The sequence below is a fragment of the Arvicanthis niloticus genome, chromosome 17 (assembly GCF_011762505.2).
Source record: "Arvicanthis niloticus isolate mArvNil1 chromosome 17, mArvNil1.pat.X, whole genome shotgun sequence".
NCBI classification, from domain to species: Eukaryota; Metazoa; Chordata; class Mammalia; order Rodentia; family Muridae; genus Arvicanthis; species Arvicanthis niloticus.
In genome coordinates, this window is record NC_047674.1 from 13,832,461 (window position 1) to 13,849,863 (window position 17,403).

General features: G+C 49.6%; 1 protein-coding gene across 4 annotated transcripts in view; it reads left to right on the plus strand.

Annotated features, from left to right (window-relative positions):
* The window catches only part of Per2 (period circadian regulator 2), a 42,381-nt gene that overhangs the window by 17,103 nt on the left and 7,875 nt on the right, over positions 1–17,403 (plus strand). For all 4 annotated transcript variants that reach the window (XM_034521578.2, XM_076914768.1, XM_076914767.1 and 1 more), the window contains 12 exons: positions 764–815; positions 1,624–1,766; positions 3,199–3,277; positions 5,739–5,845; positions 6,311–6,464; positions 6,750–6,858; positions 8,058–8,183; positions 8,717–8,801; positions 10,661–10,823; positions 10,917–11,023; positions 12,362–12,526; positions 14,100–14,339. In XM_034521578.2, the coding sequence (XP_034377469.1) occupies positions 764–815; positions 1,624–1,766; positions 3,199–3,277; positions 5,739–5,845; positions 6,311–6,464; positions 6,750–6,858; positions 8,058–8,183; positions 8,717–8,801; positions 10,661–10,823; positions 10,917–11,023; positions 12,362–12,526; positions 14,100–14,339 (1,530 nt within the window). The remainder of the gene's footprint in view (positions 1–763; positions 816–1,623; positions 1,767–3,198; positions 3,278–5,738; positions 5,846–6,310; positions 6,465–6,749; positions 6,859–8,057; positions 8,184–8,716; positions 8,802–10,660; positions 10,824–10,916; positions 11,024–12,361; positions 12,527–14,099; positions 14,340–17,403) is intronic.

The window sequence follows — 17,403 nt, forward strand, 5'->3', positions numbered from 1 at the left end:
AGAGCAAGGAAAGGAAACAAATGGCTGGGTGTATGAGTTGACAGCTGAGCAAGCTAGACTGCCCCTCCACAAAGAGGCCAGCCAAAGTATGTTGTTGGGTTTTTTCTTTTCTTTTCTTTCTTTCTTTTTTTTTGTTTTTTTTTTTTTTTTTTTGGTTTTTCGAGACAGGGTTTCTCTGTGTAGCACTGGCTGTCTTGGTACTCACTCTGTAGACCAGGCTGGCCTCAAACTCAGAAATCCGCCTGCCTCTGCCTCCCAAGTGCTGGGATTAAAGGTGTGCGCCACCACCGCCTGGCCTCAGGTCACTTTCTTAGAAGCAAATATTTCCGGCAGTGGGAGTGAGAACGCCCAGGGGTCTGTCAGCAAGTGCGCACATCCTGTGTCTTCCCGAGATGAACTGCTAGCATGTTGGTAGCGCCACTGCACACTGATCAGAAGTTTTAAACAATCCTGTTTGTTAGCTCTCGCCAGTAAACCCAGGACCTCTAGAGGCAGAGTCTGAAGGATAGCTGCAAGTCCCAGGCCAGCCAGAGCTACATAGTAAAACCCTGTCTCAAAAAGTAAAATTAAAAAACCCAAACCTTTCTAAAGACAAGGCTGTAAACTTGTAGGGCAGTATAATTTGGTCTACACACCTTTGGAATTGTATCCATTATAAAAGTTCTGTGAAGGACTCACTTTGTATTTGGGCCACATCACAATGGATACCTTGGTTTGATTCTGTGCTTATTGACAAGGAAATGACTCTGGGTTTTTCTTGTAGATTCTTTCACTCAGGAGTGCATGGAGGAGAAATCTTTTTTCTGCCGTGTCAGGTAAGTCCACTGTCCAGTCTTTCAAACTCAGAAGGCAATATAGACGGTCCACCACCTGCACTTGTGGAAGAATTAGGGGTATATTGCTTGTCCCTTCCCTCCACCCCCAACTCTGAGAGTGAGGCCAAACATAGCTTCTGCAGAGCCTGTGTGAAAACCCCTTCAAATGAGTTACATGCTGCTATATGAAGGGAGGGAATGAGTCTGTTCTTCCTCAAAAAAGACAGAGTCTCCCACACTGCCCTTCTGTTGCTCAGGAAGTCATTCCCTCGGGTCATGGCCCAGGCAGTACCTGTAGCCCTGAATGTGCATGTGCATTTCTTGGGTTAGAGTCACAGTGTACCTTGCAGGCTCTTGGTGACCAGGACATCCAGGACAACGTCAGCAGTGACTCCATGGACAGCCAGGCCCAGAATCCCTCTGAGGAAGCAACTCCCCATTCCCAGTTGCTTTGCCTTAATCTAACTTCAAAGTGCTCAAGAGAAAGGCAGGAAGGCCTCCTACTGCCCAGGGTATGGACGCTGACCATTGACCCTTCATTGTGGGTCTAATGGAGAGCACCTAAGGGTGAGCACTGCCAGCTTCTCCCGTGGGCCCAGATGTGTGCTGCCTCCCGCATGGCTAGGTTCCCACTAGAGGTTTTGCTGTGCCAGTCTGGCTGAGCACCCTTGGCATCTGGTACAACAAGTGGGGGAGTCACTTAGCCCTCACAAACAGCTAGGAGCAGGGCTTGCTAGCAGGCCAAGGCTTCTCTTTGTCGTGTCTCAGAACCTTGACCCGCACTCTCTCCACACTCCTCTCTCCACAGTGTTGGGAAACACCACGAGAATGAGATTCGTTACCAGCCCTTCCGCATGACACCCTACCTGGTCAAAGTGCAAGAGCAGCAGGGTGCCGAGAGCCAGCTCTGCTGCCTGCTGCTAGCAGAGAGGGTACACTCGGGCTATGAAGGTATAGCCATGCCTGACAGGGAGCACCCACCTTAACTCATCCTTCTTGCCTGTGGTAGACACATGATGCCTAAAGCAGACCTAGCTGCTCATTCGCCTTGGCCTCTCCCCAACTCCGTCAGTCTTCTCTGAAGTCAACACAGTTCTCTTTGCTATGTGGCTCTCCCATAGCAGCCAAAGGCAGCTAGCTGTGCCTGTTGCCCTCTCCCTTCCCCACACGGTGGCACCAACTCTGAGGCCACATATCCCTCTTGTCATCATTCCTCGCCCTTGCTTATGCCTCACGATATCTCAGTGCCCCCAGAACCGCTACTGACTCCCCCGACCTCCAGTGCTGGGCTATCCTTTTCCCTCCCTTGGCCCATCCTGCCTTCAGTCTGGACTGCCTTCCTCCCAGCTTGTGGTTTCTGTTGAGCACGAGTCTTCGCCATGCCCTCCCCTCTGCCTGGCTTTCTCTGCAGCTCAGCCTGAGGCTGTCCAGCTACTGTAATGCTTCCCATCAGTGAGGCCTTCCCAGGCCACCCTGCCTCCTCACAAGCAGATTTTTCCCATGGAGCCCAAGGAAAGCTGTACCATCCCGACTGCCTTCTTGGGATTCCTCTAAAAATATTGTTTTCTCGTACTGTGGTCCAGTGCCTGGCTAGAAGCTGTTTGTTTTCTGTGTGTCAACTCAGGAGTCACAGGACTAATGATCCCCTGACATCAGCCTCACCCTAGCCCAGGAACATGTATCCTTGGAATTGCAGTCTTTTGGTTAGCCATGAGTTTTTTGTTTTGTTTTATTTTGTTTTTTTTTTTCAAAGCATTTCCTGAAAGTGATAGCAGCATGTTCTAACATGATTCTTCTCTCTGACCCAGTGATGTATCCCTGCATCCAGAACATTCTCTTTCCCATATTCATTAAGAGTATATAGAGAAGGAACAACTTATCACCCCAAGTCATGAATGTCCTTCAAGAACCAAAGATTTTAGAATTTGATAGTTGGGGAAAACACTGGCTATACAGTTTTCTGTATGGAATGGATTGTCTTTGTCGTCCGCTCCCCTCCCATCCCCCCAGAAGCTGTCAAGCTCTCCCTTGCAATGGTCTTGTCAAAGCATATATCATATCACTCATCTTTACAAAAGTGATTTCTTCAGGTTATTGTAGTTTTCACCTTACAAATCATGAAGGCGGTCTTCTGTCCTGGGACCATGAGTCTCAGCTATAGCATGGCAGCTCTCATTGGCTTCCAGAGGGGTAGAAGAGGCTATGGTGGCAATCTGGTTGGGGCCTGCCCTGCCTTGAGCATGATGGCTCTGTTACTCTGTCTACCTTCTCATTTTCTCACTGGCTGCCCATCCTTGAGTATTTCCCTAGTTATCGCAGAACTAACTAACCAAGTTAGTTTTAAGAACTAAGTTTCTTAGAAGTGGAAATTCTGTTCTTTCAGCCCCTAGAATTCCTCCCGAGAAAAGGATCTTCACAACAACTCACACACCAAACTGCTTGTTCCAGGATGTGGATGAAAGGTGAGTAGTGTCTCACTGGTCACACCACCTGCTGTCGTTTGTCTTTGTCACCAGATCCTAGGACAGACATTCAGTGTTTCCTCATTGTCCCGGTAACAACCAAAGCGATAAAAATGAGTGTTTCTTGCTTTTGACATCATTGCTGAAGACAAGGTTGTGCGTCATTTTCCATACATGGCAATTGACAAAAATGTGTGACTGTACTATTCTGCAACACAGTGATGCTTCGGTCAGACCACATACACTGTTGTGGTCCCGTTGTCTAGTGACAGACAGGCTATCAGGATGTAATGCTACAGTAGGGTAGCAGCCACAGCTGTGCACAGCACAGCACTGTTGTTTCTGGCCTATGGATTTACAACTTGATATTTTAGCAAGTCCCCTTTATTTCACAAGGCAGGGTGTTATGGTTCCTGGCAGCAGCCTCATGCTTCTCTGTGCCCTGGTTTCTACGTTGCATCAGCAGTCAGGCCCAGTGACTGATCTGTGTTGAAGGAGTTCGGCTTTTCTTGTCCAACACTGCTTGTACAGCACAATTGCCTCAGGATGCAGTTTTTAGGCTATGTCTCACTCTTACAGAACATGTGACTATACAGGCAGTAAAAGAACTTGAAATTACACTAACAAGTTCATAAGACCCAGTTGCAGTAGCTCACCCTTATGATCTCGGCGTAATGAGGCTGAGACAGGAACATTTAGGGAGTTAAAGATCCTACTTCAAAAAGAACAAAAGCAAGAAAATGAACACCACAGTTTCTAAGAAATGAATGCTGTGTAAATGGGCCTCTCTGGAACACTGGGGATTGTTGACCCTGCCTTTCTCACTCTGTTTAAACTCTGTCTAATGGGTGATGCTACCATCAGGGATGTAGTGCCAAGGGCTAATGTCGAGAGGAGATGCCATTGGTAGGAATTCAGCAGGAATCTGTCTTCTGGGGTGCCTCCACACCTTTTCTCAGAGAACTCCTCAGACTTGTTTCATTGGGTCTGCTGTGAAGGGTGCTAGAGCTGGTGTAAGAGGTCCTCACTAGAATCAAAAGTGCTTGGCTCTCAACAGCTAGTAGCCTACTGTGTGCCTTCCCCTAGATCCTTGACAGATGAGAAGTGGGAAATCAAATGGTTGTTAGGAGTGGTTTGGAGAAACAAGTCTTCAGAAAATACCACAGGAAGTGGACAGAGAAACAGATCAAGCCACCTCCTAGATTCTGGAGGATCAGGTTCTCTTCCTCTGCCTACCTGGCAAGGGACATGCGCTCTCCTCTTCTGAGTCATGCTGCACTGCCTCCAGGAAGGTTCCACTCTGTGGGCAGCCAGAGACCTGCCACTTCTGGCCTAGGTCCCTTGGGTGTGCCCTGCAGGTCACATGTGGTCCAGCTACCAAAAGAGAGTATCAGATGCAGACTCGGGGCTGAATGCACAAAGCCACCTAAGAGGCTGTCATTGCTGCATAGACCTAAGGACTATGTGCAGACTGTCAGATGTTCTGCTCCAGCTGTGAGACAAGAGGGCAGGCCAGGGCCTGTGGGAGCCAGTCTGCTGAGTTCTAGTGACTGGAACCTACAGGGCCTCTTCATGGAACCCTGCGGTCAGGATCGAGCATAGAGCCCTTCCTCCTCAGCTTTGTTCCTCCTTTCCTCCCTCCCCCAACTTCTTCATCCTCTTTCCCTATTCTTCCTCACCTCCCCCAATTCCTCTAGCCAGGCTTGTGTTGGGAGGGTGCCAGAAACATTCTGTACACTCTGTCTGAAGGGAAACAGGTGACCTGAGAGTGTGCCTCAGGCACTGAGGATAAAGTCAGACCTCTAGAAAGTTCTAGTCTGAGGAGGTGTGTAGAAGGCCTTCCACTTGAGCAGAGGAGAGTTTGAGGAAACATCTGCTGGGGTGCTTGGATACACAGGGAAGAGGCGGCAGCTAAATAGATACAAAGAGTCATAGCTGCCTCGGTCACCCCTACAGTGACTTGAAGCCCAGTCCGGAACACCAAGGGACTTCCACTTTACAGAAGCACAGACACACTGAGCAAGGGTTCCAGCCAGTCATGGGGGCTCATTGGGGAGCCACAGGAAATGGCCTGATATAGGGATCGAAGTGACAGTAGGAAGACATTCTTAGAAAAGACAGCTTTCAGCCAGAGCTGGTTAAAAAGAGACTCACATTTAACTGGTCAGTCAATATTAGACACTGATCAAAATGAGGTCAATATGTCATGATGTATTCTTTTAGGAGGTCAAACACCATGCTGTAGACGACAGCCTCATTACTGACACACCACAGGGTGCTGGAAAGCTGCCAAGCTGAGACTCTCTAACCCTACTTCTGCCGTTTCCATCTGGGGGACTTCGGAGCCTTTATCTGTCTCTGGATAAGGAGGTGCCCTGGGATGGCTCTCCTTCAGAGTCTGCCAGCTCTGCCTGACATTTGTATTCCGCGTGCTGACTGCCTTGTGTCCCTTGCCTCGCAGGGCGGTCCCCCTCCTGGGCTATCTACCTCAGGATCTGATCGAGACTCCTGTGCTCGTGCAGCTCCACCCCAGCGACCGGCCCTTGATGCTCGCCATCCACAAGAAGAGTAGGTGTTCTTCTTTAAGCCCGAAGGCCTGTGTGCTCTGGTGCTCGAAGGGGGTTGGACTCACTGGGAATACTGAGCCCTGGTGGATGCCCTGCTTCCTTGCGGAGACCTGGTGTCATCAGCTATAGACAGACTGGAGAGTTCTTGGCGACCCATTTATAGTATTGGTGTCGGTGAATATGGGGAAAGCAGCTGAGCTGTGGGGCAAGAAGGTTCCAACCATCCTTGGGAGTAGACCGCACAGGACCCCTCCATGCTGAGCCCTTGCAGACATGTGTAGCACTGAGAGATTTGCATCCTGATGTAGGAGATGAAACTGCCTCTCCTGGAAATTATCTCTGGTGTTGATTTGAAGCAGACACAGGAGTTGAAAGCAGAGGCTTTAAGGAGATGACCCTGGCCAGCCTGTGTGTGTCTGCTCCCTACCTCACACACCAGCCCTGAGACTCGTTTCTTACCCTCTAGTCCTACAGGCCGGTGGGCAGCCTTTCGATTATTCTCCCATTCGATTCCGTACCCGCAACGGGGAGTACATCACCCTGGACACTAGCTGGTCCAGCTTCATCAACCCATGGAGCAGGAAGATATCTTTCATCATTGGGAGACACAAAGTCAGGGTGTGAGTGCTCCCAGGGTTCCACTCTGTGGGTTTTGGGGATCCTGGCCTATTCTCATTCCTACCAGCAGGGAGCAAAGATGGGGGGCTGTCTCCCTATGGGGGAGCCGCTGGCCACGTGGATGGTCAAGGGATGACCTGCCCAGGTGGGAGGAACTCTTGTAAGCAGAGTTGTATGCAGCTGGGGGTGTGTGGGGTGGAGATGGAGATTTTGACCCTAGTAGGCCATGCGGGTACCACATTCAAGCCAGGCAGGCTCTTCTGAGGAAACAAATTCAAATCATGCAGAGGCCCTTTGAATGAGGATGTGTTCGCAGCCTCCCCATGCCCAGAGGAGAAGACTCCACACCCCAGCGTTCAGGAGCTCACGGAGCAAATCCACCGGCTACTGATGCAGGTGAGTGCTGAGTCAACCCTGCTCTGCCTGTCCCTGTGGGTCGGCACTGGTAGGCAGAGTTTGGATCATCTGCTTGGCCTGAGAACCACCAAGCACCCTCAAGTTTTCCTAGCCTTAGAATCATGACTCAGCCACGATGTTGAGTAAGCAGTTGAAGGATGCCCAGACCCCACAGCCTGCCCTTCAGTCCTGATGTGATTTCCACTGGTGTAAGCTCTACTCCTTCCAAAGCACTGTCCCCAACACTGAGAACTTGGTGACATCACCCTCCAGTAAAACCAGTTTAGCCACAGTCAGTCCCGCTACTGAGTGGATGTCCCCACTCAGTAGTTGGTTATAGGATACAAAGTGTAACTGTAGTTGGATTGGTTTTATGTTTTTAAAACCGTGATAGACTGCAAAAGACCTCAGCTGTGCAGCAATTAGCTGGTTGAACATTGTCTTAGTTAGGGTTTCATTGCTGTGAAAAGACACCATGACCAAGGCAACTCTTATAAAGGACAACATTTAATTGGGGTTGGCTTACAGGTTCAGAGGTTCAGTCCATTATCATCATGGTGGGAAGCATGGCAGCATCCAGGCAGACAGATAAGGTGCTGGAGAAGGAGCTGAGAGTTCTCCATCTTGATTGGAAGGCAACCAGGAGGAGGTTCTCTTCCATACTGGGCAGAGCTTGAGTATTAGGAACCCCAAAAGCCCACCTGCATAGTGACACACTTCCTTCAACAAGGCCACACCTCCTAATAGTGCCACTCCCACAGGCCAAGCACATTTAAACCACCACAAACATGTTCTTTCTTTATCTTTTCCATTTTTCTTCTTTTTAGGGGTGGGGGGGGGCTAGAGAAGTTTTGAGATGGGTGTCTCTGTGTACTCTTGGCTGTCCTGGAACTCCCTCTGTATACCTGGCTGGCCTCAAACTCACAGAAATCCACCTGCCTCTCTGCCTCCCAAGTGCCGGAATTCAAGGCATGCACTACCTAAACATATTCCCTTTAATGGAATCTCCTTGGTGGCTGCATGCCAGAGGTTAGGACGCTGTGAATGAAGGCCAGACAACTCGGGGTTCAAGCTCCCCTGCACTTGTCTTCTCTGTGTAACCTTGGGCAGGCTGAGACCACTGTTGGAGCTTGACTTGCAGTGACCTCTTCTACACCTTTCTACTAAGTCCATAGCGATCTGTCTGCTTTTCCTCCTAGCCTGTCCCCCACAGCGGCTCCAGTGGCTACGGGAGCCTGGGCAGTAACGGATCCCATGAACACCTCATGAGCCAGACATCATCCAGCGACAGCAATGGCCAAGAAGAGTCTCACCATAGAAGATCCGTACGTCCCTCTCTGTCCCTCCCCCTGAGCAAGCAAGTCCAGCAGCGCAAGTCCTGAGTTAGAAAGCATGATCAGAAATGGCCAGGCAGTGGCTGAGGCCAGTGGCTCAGTTGCCTTCTCCTCTGGCTCAGTTCCTCTGAGATTTGCTTCATATTTTGAGTTGCAGCAGCTGGCCTGTAGTTAAGTTATAGATAGTGGAAAATGACTTAGGTGGGTGAAGCAGCGGAAACTAAACCTTAATTGGAGGGTGATGTGGAAGCCTCGGCAATTCCTTTACTCTGTTTCCCTTGGGGATCATGGGAGTTGTCGTCAGCTCCATCTGGCTCCCTTAGGATTTCCTAGTCTGGGTTGGAAGTAGTGAGTATGCTCCATGGTGAGCACTCGCCCTGTATGTGCAAGGCCCTGGAGTCTACCCCTGAGTTATTTTCTTTGTCGCTCAACCCCAATGTTGGCTTTTCTGCCCTCACTGTGGGGGACCGACAGAAGAAGGTCTCCTAGAATGAATAACGTGTTCCTTATTGTTTTTCTTCAAGGGAATTTTTAAAACCGGTGGCAAGATTCAAACCAAAAGTCACTTTTCTCCTGAGTCTGGAGGACAAAAGGAAGCACCTGTTGCAGGTAAAAAAAGATGTCCTCTGGTTCCTCCTGGAGCCTCGCTCTCAGGAGCTCTTGCTTTTCCTTAAGAAATCTACATTTATTCTGCTTTTTAAAAGGAAAACAAACTGGGGCTGGAGAGATGGCTCAGTGGTTGGGAGCACTGGCTACTCTTCCAGAGAACCCAGGTTCAATTCCAGGTTCAGTACCCACATGACAGCTCATACATAACTGTGTCATACCAGTCCCAGAGAATCTGAAACCCTCACACAGGCATACACAGAGGCAAAATACCAGTACACATAGAATGAACGTGGGGGGGCGGGGAAAGCCTGGTGGCGACTACACCTTTGATCAGGTAGGTGGATCTCTGTGATCTCTGTGGGGCCAGCCTAGTCTACAGAATGAGTTCCAAGACAGCCAGGGATGCACAGAGAAACCATGTCTCAAAACAACAATAACAACAACAGAAAACAACAGACACCCCATGTTTCTTTGCTTGTGTCTTAGGGGTAGACCTGGCTTTTCTGGCTTATTACTCTGTTTTAGGGCTGGAAAGGTCCCCTCCTAAGTGTGCTTAACCTCATCCTTGCTCTGCAAAGCAATAAGGGCTGCTCCTCTGTGTCCAGCCAACAAGTGTAGCTCCTTCTGTCCAGGAGGGCTCCTTCTGTCTGCGGATCACTAGGGCATGGAGTGTTTCATTTTCCTAGGACCTGCCTACTGAGTGCAGTGGGAGCTGTGGCCATGGGGAATGGGGAGTGTGTGCCTTATCTCCTCACTCTGCAGAGTGTAACCATGTGCTCACACTTCATGCATATACAAACTAGCACCTGCAGGTACACACACACACACACACACACACACACACACACACACACACACGAGTTGCCTTGGCAAAGTGCCCAGGTGCTTGCAGTTATCAAAAACAGACCTACCTACAATAGACAGTGAGGTGCTGACTGTTGGACATATACCAGTGAATAAAGTCTCGCTTGTTGCTCGGTATCCCCCAGGAAGGCAAGCATGTGGTCCCCATGGTGACACAAGCGGCATCCACAGCCTAGTGCCTGGGTACCCATTGCTGTATGACCACCGTCACCAAAATTGTCCCTAGTAGTGTGGTGCTTTGAGTCTTGGGATATTTCTGCCTTAGATACTAAGCCAGAAATTTAAGGCAAGCCTGGGTTCCATAGTTTAAAGTCAGCCTGCCTCCTCAGTAACTTAGTGAGACCATATCTCAAATAAATAGATAGATAGATAGACAGAAGGAAGGAAGAAAAGGAAGGAAAAAAGAAAAGAAAAACCAGGTGTGATGGTATACACATTTAATCCTAGCACTTGGGAGGCAGAAGTTGGCAGATCTCTGTAAGTTCAAGTCCAGCCTGGTCTACATAACAAGTTCCAGGCCAGCCAGGGCTACATAGTGAGACTTTGTCTCTAACTAACTAAATATGTAATGATGGATGGGCTACAGAGGTAGTTCGTGGGGAGAGTACTTGAGCCACACATGCAAGGTCCTGTATTTGGTCTAGCCTGCCCTACCCAGGATAGGTATCTGGGGTCTAATTGGCCACAAGTTCAGTATTTAAAGACCCATCCTTTTCCATCCTGAGCTCCGAGTCCCAAGAATAGCCCTGATATGTACAGCTAAGCCTGGAGAGAAGCAGGCCTTGCCCGGGTGATAGGTTACTCTAAGCTCCCACTTCTAAGCTCCACAACTGTCCGACCAATTGGGGTTCTAGACGCAGACTGGCACTGGGGTCTCATTATGAATCCTTACTCCTGTCTTTGAGCAAAATAAAATGCTTTATAAATATGCAAAAGTTTCTGACAGATAAAAGGTAATAAATGAAAAAAAAAGTGTGTATGTGTGTGTTTTTCAGAAATGCAAAGCAGCCCCCCAGCTCAAGTGAAAGCTGTCACCACCATAGAAAGGGACAGCTCGGGAGCCAGCCTACCCAAGGCCAGCTTCCCAGAAGAACTCACCTATAAGAACCAGCCTCCTTGCTCCTACCAGCAGATCAGCTGCCTGGACAGTGTCATCAGGTACACAGGGCACTTCTGATCTTTCCTGCTGTTGGTATCCTCGTCCCCCACACCTTCCCCCCCCCCCACGTGATGCCTTCTGACCCTATGCAGGTACCTGGAGAGCTGCAGCGAGGCAGCCACCCTGAAAAGAAAGTGCGAGTTTCCAGCCAACATCCCATCCCGGAAGACCACAGTCAGCCCTGGGCTGCACTCTGGAGGTAACTGTTAGACAGTTAGAGCTGTCTAACCTGTGACCCCTTCAGTCTCCTAGGTAGGCTCAGAAGCCATCATAAACCCTCAGGTGTCCCTGAGTTAGTTTTTCATAGCTTTGTAGATGCAACAACAATGCTTTTAAATGGCCAAAGTAGCTAGAAAGTCAATAAATGCCCTTCTTGCAGGTCAAGGTGATATCCAGTCTCGGATAAGCTTTAAGAACAGGGACCTTGGAAGCCTGCTGGTGGCCAGGGTACAGCCATGAGCTCCACTCTCTCCTAAGGCTGTGCTAGCCTCAGTGATTCTAGAGCAAATACCTCCTAGTCTATCTAGAGGAGCCCTTGCTGTGAACACTAACGTACCCTGTGGTCATTAAAAGCTCAGGCTGCTTAAACACTCGGAATTACGACCAGGATTAGAAAGAAATCCCATTGAATTTAGTGGTCTATCCCAGCAGTCTCAGCACTTGGCTACTGGAGAACAATGCCAAGTTGGAGGCCAGCCTGGGCTACACAAAAGACCTTCTCTCAAAAAGTTACAAAAAGAAAAAGAAACAGGGCTGGCAAGATGGCTCAGCATGTAAAGGTGGTTGCTATGCCAGCCCGACAGCCTGAGTTCAGTGCCCAGAGCCGACCTGGATCCGCAGAGCTGTCTTCTGGCCTCCCTGTGCATTGTGGCACATGAGTCCATACACACAATAATAGCAAAATTTTCAAGAAGAAATAGAGTGTCCCATTTATTAAACAAAGCGCAAGAGAGTAAATGGTCATGCATGGAACAGAGTGGACAGCCCAGATTACCCCTGGCTCCTGCTTATTGGAGGAACTCTTGCTACACACCAGAGGACCCTGGCACGATCCACAGCCATCTGGAGCAGTGCGTCTCAACCTTCCCAATGCTGTGACCCTTTAATACGGTTCCTCAGGTTGTGGCGACCCCCAACCATAAAGTTATTTTGGTTGCTACTTCATAACTGCAGTTTAGCTACTGTTGTGAATCACAATGTACATATCTGTGTTTTCCGATGATCTTAGGTGACCCCTGTGAAAGGCTCATTTGACAACCCCCCCCCTCAAAGGGGTTGCAACCCACAGGTTGAGAACCACCGGCTTAGATGAGTGCCCTCCCCCCCACCCCCCGCCCGATGTCCTGAGCTCAGAGAGTAAAGTTCAGTTTGCTCCGGTCATTTCCTCTTCACCTTTTTCCTGAGGACAGGATCAAACATCCATGGGGCAGGGATGCAGCCAGCATGGCCCCATAGGTCCCTTGCTTCTCCAGCTCCTTAACGTGGACAGGGGTATCGATCTTGTATATGTGTTTGCTTCTGTTTTTCTCTCATCAAGAGGCAGCACGGCCTTCCAAGGTGACCAGCCACACGGAGGTCAGTGCTCACTTGAGCTCCCTGACGTTGCCAGGCAAGGCCGAGAGTGTGGTGTCCCTCACCAGCCAGTGCAGCTACAGCAGCACCATTGTGCACGTGGGCGACAAAAAGCCACAGCCCGAGCTAGGTATGCATGCCAGAGACCCCTAGTCTGAGTCTCATGAAGAAATTTTGGAGGCTGGGGAGGTGGTTTGGTGGGTATGAGCACTTCATGTGTAAGCATGAGAACCCAAGTTCACACCCCCAGCACTCACATAAAAAGTGGGCCATGGTCAAGAGCATGTTCATAAGTCTAGAACTTTTGAGAGTGGCGACAAGAGGGTCCCTGGAGCTTTCTGGCCACCAGCCTAATCCCAGGTGCAATGAGCAGCCTTGTCTCAAAGGAGTAAGGTGGAAAGTAACAGAACAGAACAACTGCCATCTTCTTCCAGCTTGCATGCACAGACTCACAAACACACGCACAAGCATACGCACATGCGCACGCACAAACACACACCATATGGATGAAATACACAGACATTTGACTGAAAAGTGAGGATGCTAACTTCCATTTTGAACTTTTGTGCTTATTCAAACTTACCAGAAAAGTCCCAGTAAAGGCTATTTGGGTACTTAAACTTCAGAGGTGGGATGTGGCCAGCTAGGGCCCAAGTATAAGTCTCTGCTGTGCTCTGGTGCCACCTGGTGGGAGTTGTCTCCCTTAGTGTCTGCTCCATAAATTGCAGGCCCCATTTCTACATAGGGAAAAGAACTAGAACACATTGTAAGAAGACTGAGCGCTCTTAATAAAACGAGGCCTTGAAGCTGGGAACATGAGTCAGTTGGTAATGCCGGCTGAGCAAGCTTGAGGACCAGTGTTCCATCCCTAGTACCCACATACATAAAACCCAGGCACAGGGAGACAGAGATGGGGATTTCTGGGGCTCACTGCCAATCAGTTTAACTAAGTTGGTGAGTTCCATGAGAGACCATATTTCAAAAAGTAAGGAACAAGGGAGGAGGACACCCAGTGTGGACCTCTGGCCTCCTCACCTCATGTGTACACATGCATACACATATACCTGAGTGCATACATGCTCACGTGCATATGTACACACACGCACGCGCGCGCGCGCACACACACACACACACAAACACACACACACACTTATGCAGGCACAACATGTGCGCGCGCACACACACACACACACACACACACACACACACACACACGCTCGCGCACGCACACACTCACGCACACAGCAAATTATAAGCTTGTTTGTTACCAGAAAGAAGGAAATGATGAGAAGTAATATACCTGTAAGAGTCAACCCCCAAGGGTTGACCTCTCTGCTCCATAGACCACATAATCACAGTGGCCACCATGCGTGGTCCTGAGCTCTAGAAGATGTAGTAACACTTTGGCCCTATCCTTATATAGCAAAGCTGAAGGCAGCTTTGGGATGTCTTCAGACCCAGCGTAGGAGCCCACAGCTTCCAGTTTCCTGCTGTTCATAGTCCTGATATCTGACCCAGTAGATCTTCAGGTCTCTGCTGCTTGCTGCTTGCTGCTTGCTGCCTGGGACTCCTTTGGAAAGCCGAAGCAGGCACAGGGAATGTTGCCCCCAGTTGTAGGCATCATGAGTCAACGGGGTCTGTGTTGTCTGACAGTAGACTGCACTGATAAGCACATGCTGATCAGAGCCTGCTTCTTGCTGCAGAGACAGTAGAAGATGTGGCCAGTGGGCCTGAGTCTCTGGATGGTGCAGGCGGTGGCTTCAGCCAAGAAAAGGGGCCTCTTCAGAAGCTGGGCCTCACCAAGGAAGTTCTGGCTGCACATACCCAGAGAGAGGAGCAGGGCTTCCTGCAGAGGTTCAGGGAGGTGAGCAGGCTCGGTGCCCTGCAGGCTCACTGCCAGAACTATCTCCAGGAGCGGTCCCGAGCTCAGGCGAGTGATCGAGGTGAGTACTCACCTGAATTAGTCATGCATTTTTTAAAACACTTTGTTCTTTTTTTAAGACAGGGTGATGCTAGCCTGGCACTCACAACAATCCTCTTGCCTCAGCCTCCCTAATGCTAGGATTGCAGGTGTGGGCCATTGGGCCTGGCTCAACACTGTGCTTGAGAGACCTGCATCCGGTGCTAACATACTGAGCTGAGCCCCAGCCGGAGGTGCTGTGCCCGGGGCCGGAGGTGTTCATGTGGAGTAGCCATTGCCACATTGTTGACCATGCAGCATGGGAACTCTTTTGAGGACTCAGCCTCATGTTCCCAAGGGAACAATACCATAAATGGTTGCAGAGCACTAGGCTAGCTTGAGGCTTACCCCACCTCCAGTTAAGATGCTGGGGTTAAGTTCAACTAGCAAAGAATGAGCATTGCGCCATGAAAGCTTTAGCAGGTAGCTCTTGGGAATGGAGGGATGATTTTTCCCCTTCCTGTGGACCCACCCTCCTGGCCTGGGGCTACCAGGTGGATCCAAACCTCAGTCAGACCCATTAGCATGGAATTTTTCTTTTGGACAATAATCCCTGGATAGTTTGAGGGCTTTCTGTTACAGGGGCCTGGTTCTTGAGTCTGGCCATCTGTCCACACACAATGGGATCTGGCTCAGCCTACACCCTCACCTATCTCCTAAGCCAAACCTCCCTTTTGTATCCAAGAGGCAAAGGGCTGCACTGGCCAGAGATACCAGCTCTTCTCTTGGTTCTGGAGCTCTGGTCCAGGGTCACAACTAGTAAGCCTAGGAGACACACTACCAGGACCAGCCCCACAAACACACTGAAAGGAACTGAGGAAGCTATGACCTCTTTTAAAGATGACATCTTTTCTTCTGTCTTTCTTACTTTTGAAGGTAGGGATTGAACCATCTTCAGTGAGCATGCCGTTCTGCTTCTGAGCAACATACCCAGCCAGAGTTGCTTTTCCCAGGCTTCCTTCTCACTTTGTTTCCAACCCCCTCCCCACAAAGTCTTGCCACATACAGGAACCTCAGTGGAAATGACAGAACGCCCATCCTCTCCCAAGCAGACCCAAGTGTACATAGTTCCATTTCCCACACACCCCAGACCCAGCCGTGTGTACATTACATGGATCACACAACATGCCAGAAAGTCCTGACAACAGTCCATCCTTAGCACTTCAACCATTGTTCTTCCCTCTGAGGGGAAACATTTCCAGGAGGAAAAACAGCAAATAGAGACAGAATCTAGACCCAAGCAATGTGCTTAGACTGGGCCGTTTGTCTCAACATGGAGGAAAGGTGTGAGGCCCCCATGACACAAGCTCACAGATGCCCCCTGCACACCCGTTGCCTTATGCCCAGAAAACATGCTTCACGGGAAGGCAGTGGGCATACACAAAGGAATGTGTTCCTAGGCTATGGTGACTGTTGGCCAGCTTCCCGTCACTGTGACAGTTACCTAAGAGGACCAACCTATAGGGAGAACATGTTTATTTGGGCTCACAATTCCAGGGGTTTCTGGCCACAGTTGCTTGGCTCTGTGACGGTAACGGTAACGGAAGAGCCGCTCACCTCAGAGGCCAAGAAGTGAGTCCAGTATCTCAGGGCATGTCCTCAGCAGCCTGACTTCCTCACAGCTGGGCCCCACCTTCTAAAGGTTCTACCTCCATCCCCCAGGGGCAGCAACTGAGCCCTCAACATGGACTCAGGGGTGCTCTAGATCCAGGGAGCCACCCCCAACTCTCTTATGGCAGTTGGAATGTATAACATCCCTTTAGGAAACAGTGGTAGGTTAAGTGAAGCCAGCCATTCTGCCATTTGGGGTCTGCAAACCAATATGTATTTTTTTTTTCTAAATATCAGGTAATAGCAGAAAAGGGGAGGGTTTGTTTTTTCTGTTTTATTTCGGATAAGGAATATTTTTTAATTACTAATTTTTTGAGAATTCCATAAAACACACACACACACCCCGATTCCTGCTCCCAGATCCACCCCTACCACCTCCACCCCCACCCCCACCCCCGCCATCCTCTCACTGAGTCTAATTTGTGTTACTCATGGACTTCTACGTTTGGGAGCATCTGTGTGAGAGTGGTCGGCCTACTGTGGGCTACACCTTTAAAGAAAACACTCTCTACCTCTAAAACAATCAGTTGTCCATAGCTCCTCAGTTAGGGTTGGGATCCCATGGGCCCCTTCTGCTTCCATGATAAAATGCTGACTGGCTTGATCTTGTACGGGCAACCACAGCTGCTGCAAATTCATGAGTATAGTGGTCCTGTCAGATCCAGAAGACCTGTTTTGGTCCGGTCCTGCCCAACTTCTGGCTCCTAAAGTCTGCCTCTTTGATGTTCTACCCTGAGCCTTAGAGTAAGGTTTGCTATAGACACCCCATTTATGGCTGAGCATCTCACTGACACTTGGCTGTAAGTTTCTGTGTTAACAGCCATGTACTGGACAACTTGTGTCAAGCTGCACTAATCTGTGGGTACAGAGAAATAAATCTAGAGGCCAGTTTGCTACTGAATGGATTTAGCAAAATAATGATGGTAGATTTACTCCTGGGACCTGTGATTTCCCCATCACAGATTCTTGGTCAGATTTGCAGGATCGGGCCTGTCTTTCCTCCTGTGGAAGGGGCCTTAGATCTCGTCAGAAAGTGGTGCTGATTGTTTCCCCCCCCACCCCCCCACCCTGCCCCATAACATTGGTGCCACTCTTGCACTGGGCTCTCTTGTCACACTGGTCACTATTAGGGTTCACAGAGTTCACAGGTAGATTGTCTGTTGGTGACTTTTCCCCTCAACAGTCCTCAAAGCACCTTTTAGATTGTGAGCGCTAAGGTAGATTGTCTGTTGGTGACTTTTCCCCTCAACAGTCCTCAAAGCACCTTTTAGATTGTGAGCGCTAAGGTAGATTGTCTGTTGGTGACTTTTCCCCTCAACAGTCCTCAAAGCACCTTTTAGATTGTGAGCGCTAAGGTAGCGGGAGGAAGTTCCTGGTCCACGTCAACTTGATCTCTCCATGGACATAGGACTTACAAGACAGAGGCCGTGGAACTT